Genomic DNA, 18,031 nt, shown 5'->3' with positions numbered 1-18,031 from the left:
GCCCGCCGTCCCCGCGAGCTCGCGAAGCAAAGAAAACGCATACGGAAGTAGCGCCCGCGTATGTAAACGGTGTTCAAATCACACATGTGAGGTATCGCCGCGATCGTCAGAGTGAGAGCAATAATTCTAGCACTAGACCTCCTCTGTAACGCTAACCTGGTAACCGTAAAATTTTTTTAAAGCGTCGCCTATTGAGATTGTTAGGTACCGTACTTTATCGTCAATCTACAAGTGCGCGCAATTATAAAGTGTGACATGTTTGGTATCTATTTACTCGGCGTAACATTATCTTTCACATTACGCAAAAAAATTGGGCTAATTTTACTGTTTTGTTTTTTTTTTGTTCATGAAAGTGTCCCTTTTCCCAAAAAGTTGCGTTTAAAACACCACTGCGCAAATACCGTGTGACATAAAATATTGCAACAATCGCCGTTTTATTCTCTAGAGTCTCTGCTAAAAAAAATATATATAATGTTTGGGGGTTCCAAGTAATTTTCTAGCAAAAAATATGGATTTTAACTTGTAAACACCAAATTCCAAAAATAGGCTTAGTCATGAAAGGATTAAACAGGGTGTGTTTAGTATCACTTTAAAGTGATTGTAAAGCTTTGTTTTTTTTTATTTAAAATAACAAACATGTCATACATACCTCCATTGTGCAGTTTGTTTTGCACAGAGTGGCCCCGATCATCATCTTTGGGGGTCCACCAGCAGCTCTCGTGGCTCCTCCATGCATCAGATAACCTCCTAGGAGAAGTGCTCTTCCGAGGGGGGTTACCTTGCGGGTGCCATCCTGAGTTCAGCATTCAGTGTCCATAGACACGAATACTGGACAGGGTCCTGCCCTGCCCCCCAGCGCCCGCGTCATCAATCTATCTAATCAAGAGCCGAGACCCCATGCAGAGAATTACAGCACATCTCTGCCGAAGGAAATACAGGGGTCAGGTAAGTAAAACGTGGGGGCTGGGTGGGCCGTTCACTGCCAGAAGTTTTTTTTCCTTAATGCATAGGATGCATTAAGGTGAAAAAACACAAGGGTTTACAATCCCTTTAACTAGGGCTGGACTGGCCTCCCGGGATACTGGGAAATTTCCCCCATAGGCTGGTGGCCCTGGGGCCACGTTGAGCGGCGGCTGCAATGCTCCCCTCCCCCTGACTCCTCCTCCTGTATGGCACTGAGCTCGGTCTGTGTGTGCAAAGCGGAGCTGTAACAAGGTCCCGCTCCCCTAGACCGGCTTGTGTGATAGTCTTCTAGATGGAAAACTGATTGAATCAGTCTATCACACGAGCTGGTCTAGGGGGGCGGGACCTTGTTATAGCGCCACTTTACACACACAGACCCAGCTCCGTCTGTGCAATACATTGGCCGCTGTGTGTGATCCAGGAAATGGTGAGGCTGCAATTAGTAGGCAGTAGGCACAGAGGCAGCAATGGCTGGCACACAGAGGCTGCAATGGTGGGTACACAGTGGCTGCAATGGCGGGCACACAGAGGCTGCAATGTCTGGCACACAGAGGCTGCAATGGCAGGCATACAGAGGCTGCAATGGCGGGCAAACAGGCTGCAATGGCGGGCACACAGAGGCTGCAATGGCGGGCACACAGAGGCTGTAATGGCAGGCACACAGAGGTTGTAATGGCGGGCACACAGAGGCTGCAATTGTGGGCACACAGAGGCTGCAATTGTGGGCACACAGAGGCTATAAGTGTGGGCACACAGAGGCAGCAATGGCTGGCACACAGAGGCTACAATGGCTGGCACACAAAGGCTGCAATGGCGAGCACACAAAGGCTGCAATGGTGGGCACACAGAGGCTGCAATGGTGGGCACACAGAGGCTGCATTGGTGGGCATGGTGAGGCTGCATTGGTGGGCACAGCAAGGCTCCATTGATGGGCACAGCAAGGCTTCACTGATGGGCACAGCGAGGCTGCAATTATGGGCACAGTGAGGCTGCAATTATGGGCACAGTGAGGCTGTAATGGTGGGCACGGCGTGGCTGCATTGATGGACACTATAAAGCTGCATTTGATGGGCACCATAAAGCTGCATTTGATGGGCACAGTGAGGCTGAAATGATGGGCACAGTGAGGCTAAAATGATGGGCACAGTGAGGCTGAATTTGATGGGCACTGATGAGGCTGCATTGATCTCTTGTACAATGTCTGCAATCTCTGGCCATCTCTTGTACTATGTCTGTAGTCTCTGACCATGTTTAGTCTTAAGTCCTCAGTCTCTAATCAGCTCCTGTACCATGCCCGCAGCCTCTGACACCTACTGTATCAAGTCTGCAGCCTCTGACATCTAATGTATCATGCTTGCAGCCTCTGAGCATCTCTTGTATCGTGTCTGCAACATCTGACAATCTCTTGTATCATGTCCGCAACATCTGACTATCTCTTGTATCCTGTCCACGGTCTCTGGCCATCTCTTGTGTCATGTCCTCAGTTTCTAGCCATCTCTTGTATCCTGCCCTCAGTCTCTAGCCATCTCTTGTATCATGTCCACAGTCTCTAGCCATCTCTTGTATCATGTCCTCAGTCTCTAGCCATCTCTTGTGTCATGTCCTCAGTCTCTAGCCATCTCTTGTGTCATGTCCTCAGTCACTAGCCATCTCTTGTATCATGTCCATAGTTTCTAGCCATCCCTTGTATCATGTTCGCAACCTCTGATCTCTTGTCTTATGGACTGAAGGGGGGATAGTCTATGTAAAGGTAATCCTGTATCCTGTAAACCTGTATTATACAGGTATCTGCACCCCCCTCCCCCCTGAAAGGGGCCAATTGTGGCACCGGAGAGGGGGAGGGTTCCGATGAGCGGAAGTTTCACTTTAGGGTGGAGCTCCGCTTTAAAACCAAATTGTATTTTAGTTTTGGGTGGAGTGTGAAAGGGTTAGAACCTGTGTCAGATAAATATCTGTGGACCCGTACTGGAGATTTACCTTCTCTATTTTTCTGGTGACCATTGTTTCCAGGACTGAAAGTGAGATTAAAGTATAAAGATAAAGTATAACTAAAGACATTTTTTTTTAGTTTTAGATGGAGTGGAGAGGGATTAGACCAATTGTCAGGTTTCCAACACTTTATGTGGCCCCATTATCTGTCTTGTTTACCGTTATCATCAAAGTGAAAAATAAAATAAAATTCAAAATTTTGGGTCGTCTCTCAAAGTAATAGAGGGGAAATCTTCCAATGAGGTCACAAGTTCTGAAGACCATGATGACAACCAGGGATTTCTCACACTGGATGGATTTCCTCTCCCTTCCTTTTCTGGTTTTGGTACAGGAAGTGTAGGGTAATCTCTGCAATGTGACACAAATGGCAAAATAACAGCTGACAGGGGTTATAACCCTTCCTTACGCTATACAAAATGAAAAGAAAAATTGCCTTTCATTCTACTTTCTGTCTAAAATTTTGAGTCATAGCCATAAACAGGGTGAGAGGGTAACTCTTCCAATAAGGACATTTGTTCTGAAGACAAGTAGCTAAGAGATGATTTTCTTTGGAGTGACCTCTTAGTTGCTGTTGAGTCTTGAAAGAAACTCTTCCTAACCGAAAAAAGAAACCAAAAAAACTTGACCAAGGGATTAACCATATCACTTTTAGCTTTACACGTTGAACTGAAACAAAGAAAATATGATGTTATGCAAGCTTTCCGCATTACTGTATTAGCCAGATTTCTGTTCTCTTTTAACGCCTGTATAATGAGAGGATTTGTCTACTTACTGGAAATATACTCATGTTCAGCAAGATTTGTGATGCTTAGCAGATCTCCACCTTGAGCTTGACAAGAGTCTCGGGCTTGATTCCAGGAGAGCGAAGACTCAAGATTGAATTGGTAGCAAGAATGTGTGACATTGTTTTTCTCCCATAACAAACCACAGCCATCTCCTAGAACAAAAATAAAAATATCTGTTTTAGATTAAAGAAATATGTACTTCATGCCTGTTGGCTAGGATTCGTGCTGTTCAGATATACACTATATTACCGAAAGTATTGGGACGGCTGCCTTTACCTGCACATGAACTTTAATGGCATCCCAGTCTTAGTCCGTTGGGTTCAATAATGAGTTGGCCCACCCTTTGCAGCTATAACAGCTTCAACTCTTCTGGGAAGGCTGTCCACAAGGTTTAGGAGTGTGTCTATGGGAATGTTTGACCAGTCTTCCAGAAGTGCATTTGTGAGGTCAGGCACTGATATTGGAAGAGAAGACCAATCTCCGCTCTAATTCATCCCAAAGGTGTTCTATCGGGTTGAGGTCAGGACTCTGTGCATGTCAGTCAAGTTCCTCCACCCCAAACTTGCTCATCCATGTCTATATGGAACTTGCTTTGTGCATGTGTCCAAATCATTTGGTGGAGGGGGGATTATGGTGTGGGGTTGTTTTTCAGGGATTGGACTTGACCCCATAGTTCCAGTGAAGGGAACGCTTAAGACATCAGTATATCCAGACATTTTGGACAATTTCATGCTTCCAACTTTGTGGGAACAGTTTGGGGGTGGCCCTTTCCTGTTGCAACATGACTGCATCCCAGTGGACAAAGCAAGGTCAATACAGACATGGATGAGTATGTAATTTCTCATTTCTAGTCCTCTTCTGCCTAGAACCAACCTCCCCTTCTCCTGTGCCCTTTGGAATGCCTGCTCTGTTTGTAACAAACTCACCACTGTCCATGAACTATTTATCACAAACTCCCTGAACCTACTTGCAATTACTGAGTCCTGATTCAAGAATGTGACTTTCCTTCACTTGCTGCTCTCTCCTATGGTGGCCTCCTGTGGACTCACTCTCCCAGGCTTAGTAGATGGAAAGGTGGTGTTGGAATCCTCCTATCCCCTCAAAGCACTTTTCAGGTTTTTCATCCACCCCCTCTCTGCCCCTCTCCTCATTTGAAGCTCACTGTATTCGTCTATTTTCTCCTGTTTCATTGAGAATTGATGTGATCTATCGGCCCTCTAGTATCAAGCTTCCTTGACGACTTCTCTGCCTGGCTACCCTACTTTCTCTCTTCTGAAATTCCATCATTCTTGGTGACTTCAATATCCCTGTTAATCTTAACACTCCGCTACTTCTAAGCTGCTGAGCCTACCATCCTCTTTTGACCTAAAACAATGGACACACACTTCTACTCACTCTGTTGGCAACTGCCTTGACCTCATATTCTCCTACCTATGCACTCCGCACAACAACATCTCCAATATTCCTTTTTCTCTCTCTGATCACCACCTTATTAGTTTCACTCTCTCCTTATCTTCCTCCTCCTTGCCTTCCAACTACCAAACTATTACCCGTAGAAACCTTTGCCATCTTAACCCTTCTCTTCTTTTGTCTCTACGACAAAATCTCATCCTTGTCCTGCTCCAACTTGGCCACTTCTGTCAGTTCACTGTCATCCACCCTGGATACCTTTGCCCCCCTCACTACACACAGAATCATGCCCCAACCGCAACAGACCTGGCAGACAGACAATACCAGAAGCCTGAAAAAACATGCTCTTGAGTGTCTGTCATAGCAAGATTTCAGCCAAGATAAATCTTCCCTCCAAAAATACCATTCTTGCCTCCACACTCCCAAGCAGACCTACTTCATCACTCTCATTAACACCCTCTCACACAGTCCTTGTCAACTCTTTTCTACCTTTATCACTCTACTTCGTCCTCCATTACCTCCACCCACTAACTTAGTCACTGCCCAGGAGACTGCTAATCACTTCAAAAATAAGATTGAGACAATTCGTCTCGAGATCTCCACTCTACTTAAATCTACCTCACTTTACACTCCTTGTCCTACTGCACAATCAATACTTCCTTCTTTTAAGCCAGCTACTATAGAGGAAGTCACTGAACTTTTTTTTAACGCCCACCTAACCTCCTGCCCCCTGGACCGTTCCTTCTCAAATACTACAGTCACCATCTGGCTCTATCATACACTCTTTAACTCATATCTTCAACCTCTCACTCTCTACTGGCCCCTTTTCCAACCCTCTAAAACATGCGCTGGTCACTCTCATATCAAAAAGGCCTCACTAGACCCCACCAATCTTAACAACCTAAGACCCATCTCTTTACGCCCTTTTGCTTCCAAACTCCTTAAACGTTTATTCTACAACTGACTGAGCGACCACCTCATTGAGAATAACCTTCTTGTTCCTCTTCAGTCTGGATTTCGCCCACAGCACTCCACGGAAGCTGTCTTAAAACTCACAAACGACTTACTAACAGCCAAAACCAACGGCCATTATTCCGTACTCTTATGCCACATACACACAGTCGGAATTTCCACCAACAAATGTTCAATGTGAGCTTGTTGTTGGAAATTTCAACCGTGTGTAGGCTCCATCAGACATTTTTTGTCGGAATTTCCGACAAACAAAATTTGAGAGCTGGTTCTCAAATTTTCCAACAGCAAAATCCATTGTTGTAAATTCCGATCGTGTGTACAAAATTCCGACTCACAAAATTCCACGCATGCTGATGCTGCATACACACGATCAGACTATCCGGCGGACTTTGAAGCGCAGGTCCGCCGGACTTTCCGAATGAGCGGACCTGCCCACACACAACTGGACTTTTCTGGCGGACTAGGTGCGGCGGACAAACCACCGGACTATGGCGGGAGTCTGCCGGACTTTTGAAATGAACGGACTTGCCCACACACGGAGGAAAGTCCGTTCCTTTTGAACGCGGCTCCAGGTAGATGGGACTAGCCTCAGTGGCCCCGTCACCTGGTATGGACTTAAAGGGGAAGCCCTACGCTGAAAAAACGGCGTGGGGGTCCCCCCCAAGTCCATATCAGACCCTTATCCGAGCACGCAGCCCCGAGCCGTACCAGGCTGCGTGCCCTCAACATGCGGCCCCCCCACCCCAAAGCACCTGTCCCCATGTTGATGAGGACAAGGGCCTCTTCCCAACAACCCTGGCCGTTGGTTGTCGGGGTCTGCAGGCGGGGGGGGGGGTTTATCGGAATCATGGAGCCCCCTTTAATAAGGGGGCCCCCAGATACCGCCCCCCACCCTATGTGAATGAGTATTGGGGTACCATGCCGCACAATGCATCCCTGTCATTGCGGCCAGAGAGAGTGTTGAGTCAACATCTCAAGGAAGAAGAGAAGACGAGAAGGTGGCGACAGAAGACCGGGCCACCGCTAGTAAAAGAGCTGGAAGAAGAAAGCGGAGGGCCCGGTAAGAAGACCCGAAGAGAGGACAAGACCCCCGAAGTTGGAAGAAGACCCCCAGACGGCAGCGGTGACGAAGAAGAAAGCCGGGCTCCTCTGCTAGTAAAAGAGCTAGCAGAAGATAGCGGAAGAGTCCGGCGAGAAGACCCTCCAAGACGGAAGACCACCGGAGCTGTGCAATAAATTATTTTAAAAACATGTGTTGTGTTCTTTTTTAGACTTTTTTTCACCAGGTGAATGGGTAGGAGTACGTGGTACCCCAATACTCATTCACATAGGGTGGGGGGCCGGTATCTGGAGGCCCCCTTATTAAAGGGGGCTCCCGGATTCCGATAAGCCCCCCGCCCGCAGACACCGACAACCAACGTCCAGGGTTGTCGGGAAGAGGCCCTTGTCCTCATGAACATGGGGACAAGGTTCTTTGGGGTGGGGGGGCCGCAGGGCTCCCCTTCCCCAAAGCACCCCCCATGTTGAGGGCATGCGGCCTGGTACAGCTCAAGAGGGGGGGCGCTCTCTCGTCCCCACCCCCTTTCCTGACCGGCCGGGCTGCGTGCTCGGATAAGGGTCTGATATGGACCTTGGGGGGGCCCCCACGCCGCTTTTTCATTGTAGAGCTTCCCCTTTAAGTCCATACCAGGTGACGGGGCCAGTGAGGTGTCAATCTAGCCGCCGAAGGCGCCGACATTGACTTCCTTCACTAGTCCCGTCTACCTGGAGCCGCATTTAAAATGAACGGACTTTCCTCCATGTGTGGGCAAGTCCGGCGGACTAGCACACAGATGGCCGGATTGTCTGCCGGACTGCCGAAGTCAATGTAGCCCACCTCGCTGGCCCTCTCACCTGGTATGAACTTATCGGAATCCAAGAGCCCCCTTTAATAAGGGGGCCTCTAGATACCGGCTCCCCACCCTATGTGAATGAATATGGGGTACAATGTACCCCTACCCATTCACCTGGTGAAAAAAATTTAAACAAAACACTACACAAGGTTTTAAAATAATTTATCACACAGCTCCGGGGGTCTTCTTCTGTCTTGGGGGGTCTTCTCGCCGGACTCCTCCGCTATCTTCTGCTAGCTCTTTTACTAGCGGAGGAGCCCGGCTTTCTTCTTCATCGCCGCCCGGGGGTCTTCTTCCGACTTCGGGGGTCTTGTCCCCCTCTTCGTGGGTCTTGTCCCTCTCTTCGGTTCCTCTTGCCGGGCCACCGCTTCATTCTTCCAGCTCTTTTACTAGCGGTGGCCTGGTCTTCTGTCGTCGCCGCCGCCTACTCTTCTCTTCTTCTTCTCTTCTTCTTTGAGATGTTGACTCAACGATGTCTCTGGCTGCAATGACGCTTTGTGCGGCGACTTATATAGGGACGGTGGGCGGGGTTACCGGGTGATGTCACATGGTGACCCCATCCCCTTATGTCACAGTCCCAGCATACTCTGGGACTGTGACTTCATAAGGGGGCGGGGTCACCATGTGACATCACCCCCCTTCCCCAAAGCACCCCCCCATGTTGAGGGCCCGCGGCCTGGTACACCTCAGGAGGGGGGGGGGCGCTCGCTCGTCCCCACCCCCTTTTCTGACCGGCCGGGCTGCGTGCTTGGATAAGGGTCTGATATGAACCTTGGGGGGGACCCCCACAACGTTTTTTTCAGTGTAGGGCTTCCCCTTTAAGTCCATACCAGGTGACGGGGCCAGCGAGGTGTCAATATCGCCGATGGAGGCGGCGACATTGACCTCCTTCACTAGTACTGTCTACCTGGAACCGCGTTCAAAATGAATGGACTTTTCTCCGTGTGCGGGCAAGTCTGTTCATTTCAAAAGTCCGGCGGACTAGCACACATACAGCCAGATTTTGAGTCAAAACTTCTTTCTAAGTCCGCCGGACTTTTGGGAAAAAAAAGTCTGCCAGATATTCCGATCGTGTATACAGGGAATTAGGGGAGAGAGTTGCGTGAGATGCATTGGGTAGCTATATGTTCTTTACATTTTAGGAAGCTGAACCTGATGTATAAGAGATAGGTATTAATACCTTGTTTGATTTTTTTTCCTTCTCTTTTTCTAAACTGTTTTCATTGATCCCTTCTAAATTAAAAGTATAAATAGAACACAAAAATAATTAATGCACTGATACAATGTGCAGAAATGCATGGCACTTTGTGCGTTGCACTGCCTTTCATTATTTTCTTTTTTTTTTAAATATATTTATATTTTATTTTATTTTAGGAAAATGTTCTGTCTTTCATTCTGCTCTGTGTTGTAGAGTGATGTAATGCTACAGCTCTGGTTCAGAAATATTGGGCTGCCTTAACGCATGGGATAGAAACATGCAACACAGTTTGAATTATTCATGTACATTAATGCAATACACTACAATGCCAAGGTCAGAAAGGGGCCTCCAATTGGCATAACTAAAGCAAAGTATTTTTGTTGGTGAACTCATAGTTTGGTATCTACCAATGTAGTAGTAGTGTGCTTACCAATTTACTAAATAGGGGTGGAGTATCTTTAGACTGTGGTGGGATTTCAGAGGGCTGGCAGTGCATTGTGCAGCAAATATGCAAAATATACAATTTAATCAACATATTCATTGCTTTAAAAATATTTTGAGTTTTTTTTTCTATAGTTAGTATGGGTTTTAGAATTAAAATGCATTAAATTAGCTTCCTTTAATTCTCCTTGCAACATGGCTCAGGACTGACTGCATTGCACAGTACTGTCAATTTAACACTGGGTAGTTGCTGACAGGAGGAGAAAGCAGAGTGGTGACCTCATTGGTGTGTTGATCCTGCATTATCCAATCAGCAAGCTAAGAGTGGTTTGGCTCCAAGCTGCATTTTTTTTCAGCTTTGGACAGAGTGGAGACGAATTAGAAAACCTGTCAAGGATCATTGTCTGTGCCTCTTTACGGAGATGCACCCTCTCTAATTGTCCCGTTTACTGTTATCACTGAAAATCAAAGAAAATCCCATCCCAATCCCATTTTGTTTTGTCTACAGAACAGTAATAGAGGGAAAACCTTCCAATAAGGACACTAGTTCCTTCAACCCTGATAACAACCAGAGATTTTCTCATGTTGGATGGATTTCCTTTCACTTCCTGCTTTGGCTATATAATAAGAATGAATGAATGAATGAATGAAATACTTTTATAGCGCACAATGCGAACTGAATCGCCTCTAGGCGCTGTGGCGAGCTTTGATCATCTGCTAAAAGAGGAAGGTCTTGAGTTTTTTCCTAAAAGCCAGGTGATTTTCTTCCAGGCGGATGTTGATTGGTAGAGCATTCCATAGCCGAGGCCCTTGGACAGCGAATCTCCGATCCCCCTTGGATTTATACCGGGCTTTGGGCACGAGGAGGAGGTTTTGTTGGCTGATCGAAGACTGCGGTTTGGTGTGTAATGATTTATTTTCTCCATTAGGTATTGCAGAGCTTCTCTATGCACGCATTTGTGGGTGAGGCATAGGGTCTTGAATGTGATCCGATTTTTTACGGTTAGCCAATGTAAGCTCCTCAGTGAAGGAGAAATGGATTCCCAGGGTTTTTTTCCTGTTATCAGCCTTGCCGCCGTGTTTTGGATCAGTTGTAATCGTGCAAGTTGATATTGTGGTAATCCTATGTAAAGCGAGTTTGCGTAGTCCAGTCGTGAATTAATGATTGTTCCAACTACCACTGTTTTGTCATTCTTTGGGATAAAGGGGATGAGTCTGCGAAGCATGCGCAGCAGATGGTGAGATCCACTGACTACAGATCCTATTTGCGCATCCATTGACATTTGTGCGTCTAAAATAACCCTCTTCGCTTTGGTCTTTGGGGAGATAGTCCGCCCAAAGATGGTTGGTGGAGACCAGGAGGTTTTGGTTGCGGGCTTATGATTTGGGTGTAATGCCCCGTACACACGAGAGGGATTAAGTCTGACAGACCTCCAAAGGAGTTCCGCCGGAGTTCCGACGGAGTTCTGGCGGACTTTTCGACCGAACGGACTTGACCACACACCATCACACCAAATGTCCGACGGAGTCGAACGTGATGACGTACGACTGGATTCGACGTAGGAAGTTCCTAGACAGTAGCCAATAGCTGCCCTAGCGTCGGTTTTAGTCCGTCGGAGTAGCACACACACGAGCGGATTTTTCAAAGGGGACCGGGTCCGGCGGAGTTCCGTCGGGAAAATTTAAAGCATGCTTCATTTCTAAAGTCCGTCAGACTTTAGCTTCGCTAAAGTCCGTTGCAGCCCACACACGATCGGATAGTCCGCCGGACTCAGTCCGTCGGAGTTTGGATGTCGAAAAGTCCGCTCGTGTGTACGGGGCATAAGATAAGAAGCTCTGTCTTTGATTCGTTCAGCTGGAGGGAGTTAGTGGTCATCCAGTCCTCTATTGATTTGAGGCAGTTTTCAAGTTGTTGTTGGTGATCTTTTTTTCCATTGATCCGGAAATAAAGTTGCGTGTCGTCAGCGTAAGAGTGGAAGCAGAGATCTGAGCATCTGATGATTTGAAGGAGTGGGCGAATGTAAATGTTGAAGAGAACGGGTGACAACGGAGAGCCTTGAAGGACTCCGCAGGTGACTGCCCGAGTTTCGGAGAGGAATTTTCCTAGTTTCACTGTCTGTGACCGATTTCCTAGGAAGGACGCGAACCATTGGAGATCTATGTCTTGGACTCCGGCTACTTCTGTGAGGCGGACGAGTAGAGTAAAGAAGTAAAGGGAAATCTCCCCAATGGGACACAAATGGCAAAAATTACCTGACAGTGATTATAACTCTCCCCTAAGCTGGCCATAGATGAGGTTTTTTTTTTCGTTTGAAATAACTGAGAAGTTCCTCCATCCACACAAGGCAGGTGGATGGTGGAATCCTCCCCCCTTACCTTATTGTATTCCAACAGTGGGACTCAAAATACACTGATCAGCGCTGCAGCTATTTGGCTCCAAGTGCTGAATACATGAAAATATACCAACAGTCCTACTTGAGAGGAGTCCATCATTAGATCGACTCTTCTTGAGCTGAAACGGCCATAGATGGATCTAAATTTGACTGGTCCCTGCAAAGTTTTGCTTTTAGTTCTACTTTTTTACTACGTTTTGCTAGATGTATATTTGAAGCGAGATCATGTAAACTTTACCATATGTGGGACAGTATCCCCATTTTTTGTGCTTGTCATAGGACACAGTGGTGGCACACAATGGCATTCCGTCAGGTCTTCCACTGGTAATACATTCATGGAACCAGCTGTTTTGGAATTTAAATGGAAATGCACAAGGCTTTCCCCTGGAATTCCCTTTAAGAGTAAAGATTTCTGAAAGACAAAGTAATAATTTATCAGTTTGGCAAAATTAAAAGAGGCAGCACAGGCGTAATTGATCAAGACTACACAACACAAGGTAAAATTAAACCCATGATTGTCTGTGTCTAGAATTAATAAATTTTCTCATTGAGGCGCAGGCAAGAAAATTCACTTCTAAGATTTTAACATTTTAGAGCTGTCCCTTAATAAGAATTAAGGGTAAGTCCTCCAATGGGGACACCTGACCCCATCTGTTTAAAGCTAGCTATTCAGTGCATGGATCTAAATTTAGCAGGTTCAGCAGGGACTGGCTGAATTTTGATCCATGTATGGACAGGGAGGTTGTACAGAAGTCAATCTACTGGTCAACTTCTGTACAACCGCATTGCTCAATCAACGCTGCAGGCTATAGAGAAGAATTCATAAAGGATACGATTGAAGAAGTATCCAGGTTACCAAGGGATGTTTTATTTAAGGATAAAGAAAGAAAGGAAACTCCGCATCAAGGAGTACCTATGATCTTAAATTATAATATTCAACATAGACAAATAGAACAAATTTTCAAAAAAATATTGGCCACTCCTCAGAGCTGATAGACAGTTATGGACTATTTTACTGGAAAAAATTAATTTGTATATAGAAGGGCACCCACATTAAGAGATTTAATAACAAAACATGTTCTAGATCTCCAAAAAAAATAAATCATATGAATTTACTTTTTCAGGTTAAAGGTTTTTTTCCTTGTAAAAGGTGCCATGCATGTAGAAACACCAATCTAAATGCTCAAAAATGCAATAAATTCATTTCTAGTACCAGAAATAAAGAATTCCAAATAAAAGAATTAATATTGTGAAGAACAGAAGGGGTAGTGTACATATTGCAATGTCCCTGTTCATTGCAATATGTAGGAATAACCAAGCGACCAATGTGGAAAAGAATACAAGAACACATAAAGAACATTAGGAACGTGAGTAAAAGCGAATCAAGATGGATTTTTGAGCTCAATACTTTCTTGCCACTGGGGTTAAATATTTATTGTGATCTGAACTGCTTTATTTCTGATTTTTGATAGGTGTTTTTGATATATGCCACTAGATGGAGCCAAATAAGCCTTTTAGATATAAGTGAGTTTTAATTTAAAAAAAGGGGTCATAACATTCACAAAAAGGGTCACAATAGTTTTAATATAATATTTTAAAACACATATATAAGTTTTAAGCCAGTTAACGCAATATGGATTGTGCAATACTATATATATGGATTGTGTAATACTATGTATAAATTTCCACACAATGAAGAGTATTATGAGTGTGATTGATGGCAAGATGACCCAATGACTCGTGGTAACCGATATACAAATCGTAGCTCTTATACCGCAACATTTGTCACATGGCTTAATTTCCTTTGAGAAATTCTCATGACCTGTGACGCAACGTGTCGGGAGCAGCCGGTGATGACATTTAAATTTTTTTTACCACACAAATGGAACTTTCTTTTGGTGGTATTTAATCACCATTGGATTTTTGATTTTTTGACAAAGTAACAAAAAAAGACCGAAAATTTTCAAAAAAAACAAACAAAACATTTTTCACAGTTATAAAATTTAGCAAAAGATGATTTTTCTAATTCACTGATAAGCGCTTATGAGGCGTCACTGATGGACACTGATGGGCTGCACTAATGGGCACTGATGAGGTGGCAATGATGAGGCAACACTGATGGGTACTGATGAGGCTGCACTAATGGGCACTGATAAGGCGGCACTGGTGGGCACTGATGAGGAGGCACTGATGAGGCTGCACTGATGGGGGCTGATAAGCGGCACTGAAGGGAGCTAAAAAGGGGCACTGATAGGCAGCACTGATAGGTGCCACTGATGGGCACTAATAAGCACTGATAGGTGACACCGATGGGCACCCATAGGCACTGGTAGGCAGCACTGATAGGTGACACTGATGATGATGCACTGATTGGCAGCACTGATGGACACTGATAGGTGGTGCTGGCGAGCACTGATAGGTGGCACTGGTGGGAACTGATTAGCGACACTGGTGGACACTGATAGGTGGCACTTAGTGGCACTAATTAGCAGCACTGGTAGGCACAGAGGCAGGGACCAATGTCCCTGTAACAGAAGTTGGTTACTGGCTTTATTCTTTTCTCCGGACATTGATCGTGAGGAGAAAAAAGTCGATAACCGGCTTTGGTTTACTTTTCGTGATCAGCTGTCATTGTCTGACAGCTGATCACATAGTAAAGGGCCCCCTGTGATTGACCTTTTACCCCGATCTGTGATCAGCTGAGTTCAAAGGACTGTGAGCATCCCGATCACGGGGGGGGGACGTCTATTGACGCCCTCCTGGTGGAAGCCCACACTGTAGCTGTCATTCGGCTATACCACAGACGGAAAGTGGTTAGGCAAGTCCAGTATAAAAAAATTAGGCTGCATCCCCTATTTTTACATACTGAATGTGTAAATGAGTGTGTAAATCTAATAAGTTAAAAGTCACCTTGGAAATTGTAGTCGCATAAATTGTCACGAAAAGATCCAGAACCTCTCCATGTATGTAATAATTGTTTGCTGGCAATCACTTTTTCTCCAACAGCAGCAAGCTTGTAATTGTTGATACCAATCAGAAGGCCATTGTTGCACTGCCAGCTCAGGGTGTGCTGGTCAGAATCACATTCAACCATTGCTAGGGGCTCTGCGGGATATTGGAGGTCCAGTCCGAGGCACTTCCTGCTTCCCAGGTTGTACAGCCGCTGTCCTGTACCCCACATCCATCGTATGTCATTATTAAAGGGCTCACAGCTTGACAGAAATAGGCCAGTTTTGTTGACCAAAATGCACAAATGGTTCTCTTTGCTTTCTAAAATAAATAGATGTGGACCTGCAAAAATATATTTGGTTAAGTCTCAGAATATCATACATAGGTAAACCAAATCTGAATGGCATGTAGCCTGCTAAAGCAGAAATCATAATCCTAGATAGCAAGGATAACTTGCCACACGTTTGTGGCAGTGTTGAATTGTAAGTCTATTAACTTGCTGGACATTTTCACTGGCAAGTTGTACACTTGCAGAGCACTTCTAGTTGACACTTTTCCAATTTGTGGCAAATTTGCATGGCAAGTCTCTAGCAAGAGCAGAGTTGCAGCAGTGAGTCTACAGCAAGATCTCTGCAAGTCACAGTGCCCCCTGTGGTGGGATGACTATTGCACAACATAGCTGAACCAGAACTTGCAATAGAATTGCAGAATGTTTGCAAAGAAAATTGATCTGGAGTCATGCAATGCGGATTTGCTGCAATTGTGCAATAAACTTGCGAAGCCTGGCAAGTCTAGGAATAGCTTAACAAGTCATTTTCAAACTTGCAGTAAAATTGCTTGCTATCTGGGAAACAATTGTCATGCTTATTGTCCCAAATAGCAAGGATAACTTGCTACAAATTTGTGGCAGTGTTGAATTATAAGTCTGTCAACTTGCTGCACATTTCCAATGGCAAGTTGCTCTCTTGCAGAGCACTTGAAGCACAAGTTCTAGTTGACACTTTTCCAATTTGTAGCAAATTTGCATGGCAAGTCTCCAGCAAGAGAAAAGTTGCAGTAATGAGTCTACAGCAAGAGCTATACAAGTCTGCAGCATGAAAATTCATTCACAGTGACCCCTGTGGTGGGATGACATAACTGAACCAGAACTTGCAGCAGGCTTGCAGAATGTTTGAAAAGAAAGTTGATCTGGAGTCATGCAATATGGGCTTGCTGCAATTGTGCAACAAACGTGAAGCCTGGTAAGTCTAGCAATAGCTGAGCAAGTTATGTTTAAACTTGCAGCACAATTGCTTGCTATCTGGGATTTTAAATAAAATAAGATTTTCAACTTTTTCAAAACCTTTGTTTGCATATCAGCACTCCTGTTCACATATTTCTTGTCTGTGCAAATGCTGCTGGTCATATCTCAACACGGTTTTCCTGATGGTGAAAACAGTGGAGTATGCCAGTACAACAATGTGCTTCGGCATGGCTGATTGTAATAGACAAGGTGACAACGCAGGAAAGAAAATTGGGAGATGGGAAGAGAGCGTTGTCACCCTGAATGGGAGAAGGGACCATATCTTTTTAAGGCAGGAGCATAGTTTAAAAAAATAATAAAAAATAAATAAAAAAAAAGTTTTTTTTGGTTCTATTCTGCCAAATTTGTAGAAACGTAAAAATAAATGTAGGAACTATTTTGTTTGTACACTGAATGGGTTCCAGTCATTTCCTGCCATTTGTGAGATGGCAAGAATGGTGCTTGATGCCATGAAATTGTAACTTTAGAGTGCAGTGGCTGCCCAATGGCCAAAGAAAGAAGACGCCTGACCTGGAAGAAGAACAGAAGATGACAGCAATGGCGATGGAGCAGTGGTAGGGAGCACCGACCTTGCATCTCTGGAGGAGAATCAGAGGTAAGTGTGCATTACTGTGCAAGTACACTGGAGTTTGACTTTAAAGCAATTTTTAAATGTTTATTTTTTTAATAGTTCCAAATAAGAAAGGAAAATATACTATATATATATATATATATATATATATATATATATATATATATATACACACACACACACACATATATATATATATATATATATATATATATATATATATATATATATATATATATATATATATATATATATATATATATATATATTACAGTGCCTTGCGAAAGTATTCGGCCCCCTTTTGCCACATTTCAGGCTTCAAACATAAAGATATAACATTTTTATTTTTTGTGAAGAATCACCAACAAGTGGGACACAATTGTGAAGTGGAACGAAATCTATTGGATTTTTGAAACTTTTTTAACTAATAAAAAATGAAAAGTGGGGCGTGCAAAATTATTCGGCCCCCTTGCGTTAATACTTTGTAGAGCCACCTTTTGCTGCGATTACAGCTGCAAGTCGCTTGGGGTATGTCTCTATCAGTTTTGCACATCGAGAGACTGAAATTCTTGCCCATTCTTCCTTGCAAAACAGCTCGAGCTCAGTGAGGTTGGATGGAGAGCGTTTGTGAACAGCAGTTTTCAGCTCTTTCCACAGATTCTCGATTGGATTCAGGTCTGGACTTTGACTTGACCATTCTAACACCTGGATACGTTTATTTGTGAACCATTCCTTTGTAGATTTTGCTGTATGTTTGGGATCATTGTCTTGTTGGAAGATAAATCTCCGTCCCAGTTTCAGGTCTTTTGCAGACTCCAACAGGTTTTCATCCAGAATGGTCCTTTATTTGGCTGCATCCATCTTCCCCTCAATTTGAACCATCTTCCCTGTCCCTGCTGAAGAAAAGCAGGCCCAAACCATGATGCTGTCACCACCATGTTTAACAGTGGGGATGGTGTGTTGAGGGTGATGAGCTGTGTTGCTTTTACGCCAAACATATCGTTTTGCATTGTGGGCAAAAAGTTTGATTTTGGTTTCATCTGACCAGAGCACCTTCTTCCACATGTTTGGTGTGTCTCCCAGGTGGCTTGTGGCAAACTTTAGATGAGACTTTTTATGGATATCTTTTGAGAAATGGCTTTCTTCTTGCCACTCTTCCATAAAG

General features: G+C 44.6%; 1 protein-coding gene across 1 annotated transcript in view; it reads right to left on the bottom strand.

Annotated features, from left to right (window-relative positions):
* The window catches only part of PLA2R1 (phospholipase A2 receptor 1), a 193,552-nt gene that overhangs the window by 173,311 nt on the left and 2,210 nt on the right, over positions 1-18,031 (bottom strand). Inside the window, exons 2-4 of the mRNA XM_077447604.1 lie at positions 14,954-15,334; positions 12,282-12,455; positions 3,725-3,889 (exon numbers count right to left, since the gene is read on the bottom strand). Coding sequence (XP_077303730.1) covers positions 3,725-3,889; positions 12,282-12,455; positions 14,954-15,334 — 720 coding nt within the window. The remainder of the gene's footprint in view (positions 1-3,724; positions 3,890-12,281; positions 12,456-14,953; positions 15,335-18,031) is intronic.

This window comes from Lithobates pipiens, unplaced genomic scaffold, assembly GCF_037356315.1.
Source record: "Lithobates pipiens isolate NorthernLeopardFrog02 unplaced genomic scaffold, aLitPip1_a1.2 Scaffold_22, whole genome shotgun sequence".
NCBI classification, from domain to species: Eukaryota; Metazoa; Chordata; class Amphibia; order Anura; family Ranidae; genus Lithobates; species Lithobates pipiens.
The sequence above is the reverse complement of the archived record's forward strand: the minus strand, read 5'-3'. Positions and strand labels throughout refer to the sequence as shown.